The sequence below is a fragment of the Protomyctophum parallelum genome (genome assembly GCF_964188405.1).
Source record: "Protomyctophum parallelum genome assembly, chromosome: 3".
Taxonomy (NCBI): Eukaryota; Metazoa; Chordata; class Actinopteri; order Myctophiformes; family Myctophidae; genus Protomyctophum; species Protomyctophum parallelum.
The window spans coordinates 10676275-10684034 of NC_139698.1; the positions used below are offsets into that span (position 1 = coordinate 10676275).

The window sequence follows — 7760 nt, forward strand, 5'->3', positions numbered from 1 at the left end:
TTTGTAGTATGTGTACGTGACACCAAATTTGAGTGTGACCTTTTCACCCTCATTCCTCATTCCGAGTCTACACTAGACCCGACCAGAGACCTGAGTGGGTCGGGTCCAAAATATAGACCTGTCCCGATCGGGTACCGGTTGGATCGATTTCCCTATTAAACTCTTTAAAGGGATTGTGACATTAAAAGTCTTTTTAATTATGGTTTTCTGAGCTCAATTGCACCCAAAAACCTGAACTTTTTACATTCAGTAGATTTTCTGTGGTCTGGGGTTTTCTGGCTCATACAAGTGCTCTGATTTTCCTGCTGTTTGTCAACTGTTTCCAAACCCCAGAGAAAACGCCACGATTTATGTTAACAGCCACTTCAAATGCAGCCAATCTCAAGTTCAATGCAGTATGTGTACACTGCCTACTGAACAGCATTGAGGTTTTCTTTAGTGGAGTGAAACCATCGGGAACATCATATGGTGTGGTGTTGAGTATGTTTAGAAAGTCGTTGAAAATATACTCGGCACTGAATATACTCTAGCCTACTCTGTCTGAACTCTGTCTGTGACTGAGACCTCTCCTCCTGAGGCTCGGCTGGGGCGGGGGGAGGTGACACGCGACACTGGTGGTTCCACATGCCGCACAAGGTGCCCTTTTTCACTTGAGCACCTGCCCCTCAAAATGTCTGTGCACACCACTGAATGTGCATGAATGTGCATCGGGTCCAGTATGGGACTAGACTCCCAGTCAAATAAATTCAATATCCTCCAATTTTTTGGGACCCATATGATGCTACCCTCTACTTTTCACACAAGATATCTCATAATCTAATAAAGCTGACCCCATGGCCTTTCCTCTAGTGCCACACTTTGACTCAAGCATCCTGCAGTTGGGTGTAATGCAGGTTGATATAATCATATAAATCAACATTGGCTTTGGCTTTATATGCTTTTAACAATTATTGCGGAATCCTCTAATGACGGATTGTGTCCTTGACTCCTTCTACAATACAAAATTAGTCCCTGCATGACTCATTGTTTTTCTTTTCCGTGTGCTCACTGCTGCCAAACCAGGGCTCCCACTGCACCACCAATACCCCCCTGCTAAAATGTTTACCACTTCATAGAGCACTGAAAATAAAGGTAGGCCTACTGCAGATGTTGAGACTCATGGCTGAGACAATGCAGGGGCTATTGTGGAGCCCGTGGAACTAATTCGTTCACAGTCCACTGAAAGTGCCATTGATTCTAATTGCTGGTCTCTGGACGAGCACAAACGAAACTTTACATTGGAATTTTCTCATGGGCGCTGCCTGTGGCTGCATGCATCATCTCACCTCCCCTACTGGACTGCACGGAGCTGCGGGCGGCTGCTCTGCTGAATAGGCGACTGACTTCACTTCAATTCAGCGTTTGGTTAAATCGTTTGGTCCCACCCATAATGTGCTTTTGTCGCGAGTGAAGGCAGGGGGGGAAACTAACTGGGAAAAAGCCTTTTCAGACTTTTTCTTTTCCCCCTCCCTTCCCTAGCTTGCATCAAGTGCAGCCCGCGCGGAGCGGTCGGAGACTGCGCGCAGCCTCTTGCAAATGCAATGAGGAGAGGGAAAGTATCACCGACTGATAACAGGACGACTGAGATGCAATAACAGTTTGTTTTTTTTTGGAAAAGAGGGATCATATTTATATATTTAAAGAAGAAAACAATACCTTGCGGATTTGGCAAACACATCAATCGAATGCAAGCAGGTATGAATCCTACTCATTTATCATATTTTTTCTTTTTAAACTGAGAAATAGTATAGCTTTCTGAGATTTTCACGAGGCTTAATTTGTTTTGTTCGGATGCACGGATTCCCCCCCAAAGGATTTAATCATAATGGAATTTAGTTTTTACTTTAATGTTTTCATTCTCTTTTAGGCCTGTGTTTTTTGATTAATTCTGGTGCACTTGAAGTGGGAAAAAAGAAAAAACAATTAGCCTTGACTCAATCAAGATCGACTTGTATTTATTTATTCATTTATTTTACCTTCTAAGAATTAATTCAATTATGATCAGTATAGATCATAATAGATCATGAAAATGTTTAAATTATTAACTGAATTATTTGTCCTGGGTTTCTTCCTAATCGATGTACTATAGCGAGCCTATAGGCAATTAGAGGTCTAGTGTAATACATTTATTCATTTACCAGATGTAGGTTAATTAAATTGTTTATTTCAATTGATGCATTTTGACTGGTATAGGCTATAGGGCTGATTTAATTGGTAGTAGCTATATAGGCCTATACTACCGGTAATTAATATATTTTTTAATTACCGTATTTTCTTTTTAATGGAAGAAAGAATAATTGGTTTTAGTGATTATATTAAATTATTAATAAGAAACAAACTGAATCATGTTTTTTTTTTACATTCTCCCAACCTCAAAGCTAGTATCTCAAATAGGCTACAGTACATACTGTATGTTGGCCTAATGTTTTGACAGGATGACACTTTGTAGGAGAGAAAATGTCAAATGGGATTAAATCATCTATTCCAATGAATGTGAAGTTCAATTATAGACATTTTGGCTATGATCTAACTCAAGTAAGCTATGCGATGATGAGGATATAGGACTGCGTCATAGCGCCATCTTCTGGTGGCTTTCAGGACCAGCGCGATAGCTTCTTTTGGACTGGAGTTGCTAGATTGGCTCATTTGGCTGGGATGCTTAATGGAGCACGATCGACGTGCGCGCTGCGTTTTCTCTGAGGCCACAAGTCATGGAAAATATATTTCGTTGAAATGAGAGGCGTCTGTTAACCAAGATTCTAATGGCAGCATATATCAGTTTCCACTCTGTCCCCGCATGGGCAGGATGATTACATTTCTGCTGAATGCGCGCTATGCGTCAGTGTGGGGGGAAGCTGATGAAAGTTGGGGCCAGAAGCGTGGGTTTGAAACTTTTGTATTCTTGTTTTATAGGGACAGTTTTATAGCTTCTCTGGGCCTGCATTTATTTAATGTAGTCTGGTTCTGACTAGTTTGATGAAGACCACTATTCATGTTTTATTATTTGGAGACATCGGTTAGGCCGCGGCCAGGGCAGTTGGCTGCTGTAGCCTACTGCTGACTCTCTGACCTTCAAAACCTCCTGTGACACAAGCACTGTGTGTGAGTGACTTGGAGAAGCGTGGGGGGTCATGCAGTGCAGTGCTTTTATTCATATAGCACAGGAATTCTTATGCTTAGCTGTGTCCGTGGGAAGTGCCTGTTGCAGAGCTGACATCCTCTCATTTTCACGCTACACTAACATCAAATTGTTGGGGAATGCTGCAATGCACTATTATTAACCTGGACAAAATGAAGTGTCCCTCTCAAGCCCCAATTGCCATGGGCCTCCTGTCACAGCTCATTTGAACTCCAACAACAATCAGGATGAATGGAATTACTGTGGCTTTTCACTCAATATGCTTCTGTTTGAAATCAGCCGTTGCTCCCAACCTCTAAAATGTCTTTCTCTGGTTGCGTTTGGATGTGGACTGTGTGCCAGTGTGGGAGCACTGCTGTGCTGACAAAATAATGATCATCTTCTCTGTGGTATACAAAGTGATGGTCTGCTGCTGAATACATCAAAATGCAGTCACATTTCCTGTGTAGGACTATCGGGATCATTAGCAACGCAACACAACCGTATTCTGGCAGTGCAGCAGTGCACAGTAAATTGACGACGTGTGATGTCATTTGTGCCCTCAGAGAAGGAACAGCCGGGCTGGGGAAACCAGATATGGTCATTACTGGGAGGGAAGGTTAACCATTGTGGCAAACCTCCAAGCCACTGTCTCAGCCCAGTCACAGCGTCAAGGTTCACCCTCTCCTTCTCGCTGCCCACAGCCTCCAGCCACGCTCGCAGACAGTAAATCTACTTTCAACCACAGACCTAGTAGGCCTATACTGTATCACCTCAGGAGAAATACCTTAAGATTTAGTTTTATTTTTCCTTCTCGCTCAGCAGTGTCCAAAGTTAAGCCTTAATGAAAATGGTACTGTATATTGCTATCCATCATTTCTGCAGACTTGTGCATTTTGTTTTGTGGTTGAAACATGCTGCTTTGCATATCTGTGGTCTTTGTTGCCCCCGTGTGGACATAACTGGAGCTGTGTTTGGCCCTTACGCTACACATCAGCAGCAAATTAAATTAAAGTATCTACATTACAGTATGCATTGCACCATCCCTGACCCTCAGTGTCCCTCTCTTGTGTTTCAGAGCCAGGCCCACCATAATAATGGGCCCTGTACCCCTGTGTGTCCTGCTCCCAGTGACGGTGCTGGCCATGGTGGTGGCCGTGGCGGCAGAGGAGGCTTCGTTCGATGACGAGTACACCTGGCCGCAGTGGAAGGTCCCTCTGGTGAGGAACAGGCGCACCGTGCCTCTGAGCGTCCCCAGCTTCTCAGCGCAGCCTCAGGCAGAGCTGAGTGGCACTTGTGGAATCGAGTGCCAGCGCCACCTCCCCGCGCCGTCTCTGAAAGACCTGGAGCAGTTCCTGTCCTACGAGACGGTGTACGAGAATGGATCGCGCACGCTCACCTCCGTGTCGGTCCAGGGCCTGAATGAGGTCACCAGCTGGTCCTCAAGCTTCAACTCCAGCGGCTCCCACCGCCGCAAACGGGAGGTGTACGGCACTGACACGCGCTTCACCATCTCTGACAAGCAGTTCTCCGCCAAGTACCCCTTCTCCACGTCTGTCAAGATCTCCACCGGCTGCTCTGGGGTTCTGGTTTCCCCCAAACATGTGCTGACAGCCGCCCATTGTATCCACGATGGACGGGATTATCTGCACGGGGCACAAAAGCTGCGCGTCGGTGTCCTGAAGGAGAAGTCCAGGCGAGGTAAAGGAGGCAAAGGGAGGGGAGGGCGAGGGAAAGGCAAAAAAGGGAGAAAGGGAGAGCGAGATAAGGAGGAGGTGGAGATGGAAGAAAAAGAAGAGAAAGACGGCAAAGGAGAACGCAAAGGGAAAGGGAAAGGCCGAAAGAGCCGCAGTCGGCGCAGCGTTGAATCGGAGAAGCCTTCCTTCAGGTGGACCCGGGTCAAGCAGACTCAAGTTCCCAAGGGCTGGTTCAAAGGTGTGACCGAGGGCGTGGCTGCGGATTACGACTACGCCATTCTGGAGCTGAAGAAAGCGCAGAAGGTCAAGCACATGGACCTGGGCGTCATTCCCTCGGTGAAGAAGCTGCCCGCTGGAAGGATCCACTTCTCTGGCTTTGATGACGACCGACCTGGCAATTTAGTGTACCGCTTCTGCTCCGTCTCGGAGGAGTCCAACGACCTTCTTTACCAGTACTGCGACGCCAAGCCCGGGTCCAGCGGCTCCGGGGTCTACATCCGCCTCAAAGAGCCCGGCAAGAAGAAGTGGAAGAGGAAGATCATTGGCATTTTCTCGGGCCACCAGTGGGTGGATGTTAGTGGGAACGGCGTGCAGCAGGATTACAACGTGGCGGTGAGAATAACGCCGCTCAAGTATGCCCAGATCTGCTATTGGGTCCACGGGGACTCCAGTGAGTGCCGGGTGGCCTAAAAAACACCACACCCACTTCCCTTAAACCAAAAGACTCCTTCATCTCCCAACCTCCCCCAACCTAATACCCTAACCCTCTCCCGTGACCAACCAGGGGCCCGCTGACTGCCTCTTCTCTGCCTGCCTCTCTGTTATACCTCCTGTGCCTCCCAGTGGCGTGACAGCCTCACACACTCTCACACACACAGCCATACAGACTCAATGTTGACACCAGCAGGATTTTGTCAACAGATAAAAGAGAACTGTGGCTTTTCAGCTCTTATAATTTATTTGCTAAAAAATAAAAACACTCCTATACAGAAATACCGAATATCATGATAACGTATTTAAAGATCTGACAGAAGGTCTGTAGCTTTGTTCAGACAGAGAGATTTGTTTTGGATTTGACCAATTTGGATACATTGTTTGAAAAGGTGTAGATTCAATTGTGTCACTGTTTCATATGAGCGAAGGCTTGTTATATTGTACTTTGGCCAGGTTTTGTACGGACAAACATTGCCACATTGAGGTGTTCTCCACTGTGTTTGTAAAAATGAAACAATTGTGCATTGGCCTTGACAAAAGACCCGGGAAAAATAAATATATTTTTCTTACGATTAAACCATTTAGGAATATTGAAATGATGCCTGTTTTTATGAACATTTTCTAAATCAAATGGCTGGTGTTGCATTGTGTATATAATATCTAGATCTTTGAATTTCATATAATTTGTCCCTTCCTTTTATAACTTTATCCTCTCTCTAGTGAAAGGTTCCTGATCGATCCTGGATATCAGATTCTTTTGAGTTCTACCATCATCCTTTGTCAATTCTCGCAATGCAGTGAAATGTGGTTTCATTGTTATGCACATAATTATATTGGTGCTTATCCAGAGACTTGGTGCTAATTTAATAAATTGTACACTTTAGTTTGTTGTTTTTTTTGGGCGGAGGGAAGACTTTTCAGAATATATTTTGATAGCCTATAACTGTAACTATGTATTTAATGTGTGGCTACATACTGGGGTTTGATAATGGGACTGACTGACTTACTTAAAAACTTACTTGAGCAATATAGATTCCTGTAATTCTAGGAGTATAGCGATGACAAAAGAAAAAAGAAGCCACAATACTGTGTAATGTCAATTTCAAATCTCACACGACAAACGTCATATTGAAATTCATTAGATTAATAATGCGGATTGAAAACCAACCAACCATTAAAACCAAGATTTACTACTTCTGTGTGTGCCTGTTTATGATTGACCTCTTTGTGATTGTATTTTCATGGGATTATCACGGTGTGTATTTGTCGCATATACACGTGACAAATACGTAAAGCAGCATTCAGACCATCATTGAGAGGATGAGAAGAGAACATTGTGAGGATGTGTCTGGTTGTTCTTGAATCGCCAAGAAAAAGGAGAGCATTTACAGAGGATTCACTCCGTCATTGAGTTTATTGCATCTCAAAGGGCAGACATGCACTGGGAAGGGCCATTGTAAATAAAAAATAATTAAAAACTAATCAAAATACAAATTTAACTCAGCCATGAAAAAAAAAACTTCCTTCATTGTCTTTCAACCATATTTTTTCCCCCTCACGATTGCCAAAACATTTTATGGAGATGACAACAACACGCACACAGAGTATCCTTTATAGGGGGTTTACAGCACATGACTGGGTCAATGGTTCTACAAGGCTGCCTACAGAGACTTTACTAATAGCATCTTAACAACAAGATAATGTAGTTATTATTAAATAACTTGATGCAAAGATGCTGCCCTTGGGACGAAGGCACACTGTTTAACAGTGTACCTTCTCTGGGTAAACAGCCTCAGTTCCAAGGCTTTCTCGTGTGGCAGCATACTGTACAACATCACTGTTTCACCAACAATGGTTCTATTTAGAGGGGTCAACATGATCAAATGAAGAACAAAGAAATGTGAATGGTAAAGGAATCTATTGCATTTCCTTTTAAATACAAAAATAACCCTATTGATACCCTATCGATACTGAACTGTATGGTGACAGTAATGAAGAAATCACCCGTAACAATGAAAATCAAACAAAGGAGAGCTGGCAGAGATAGATCCATAAGGAAAATAGTAGGTAGACGTCTGTACACACTTATGTTAAATTGTCATAATATGCTAAGACTGTTTGAATTCACCTCTGCAATGAATAAAGGCTAACTTATATACAGTAAGGTGTGTCACTTATTCAATGAAAACGTG

General features: G+C 43.9%; 1 protein-coding gene across 1 annotated transcript; it reads left to right on the forward strand.

Moving 5' to 3' along the window:
* The first annotated feature begins 1437 nt into the window (after positions 1 to 1437).
* prss35 (serine protease 35) lies at positions 1438 to 6761 on the forward strand. The gene is made up of 2 exons (XM_083760259.1): positions 1438 to 1734; positions 4236 to 6761. The coding sequence occupies exon 2, from the start codon at positions 4255 to 4257 to the stop codon at positions 5542 to 5544; it is 1290 nt and encodes a 429-aa protein (XP_083616385.1). The 5' UTR covers positions 1438 to 1734; positions 4236 to 4254; the 3' UTR covers positions 5545 to 6761.
* Positions 6762 to 7760: the final 999 nt, after the last annotated feature.

Coding starts and splice junctions, on each gene's coding strand:
- prss35 (XM_083760259.1), top strand. CDS start 4,255: ATGGGCCCTGTACCCCTGTGTGTCCTGCTCCCAGTGACGGTGCTGGCC.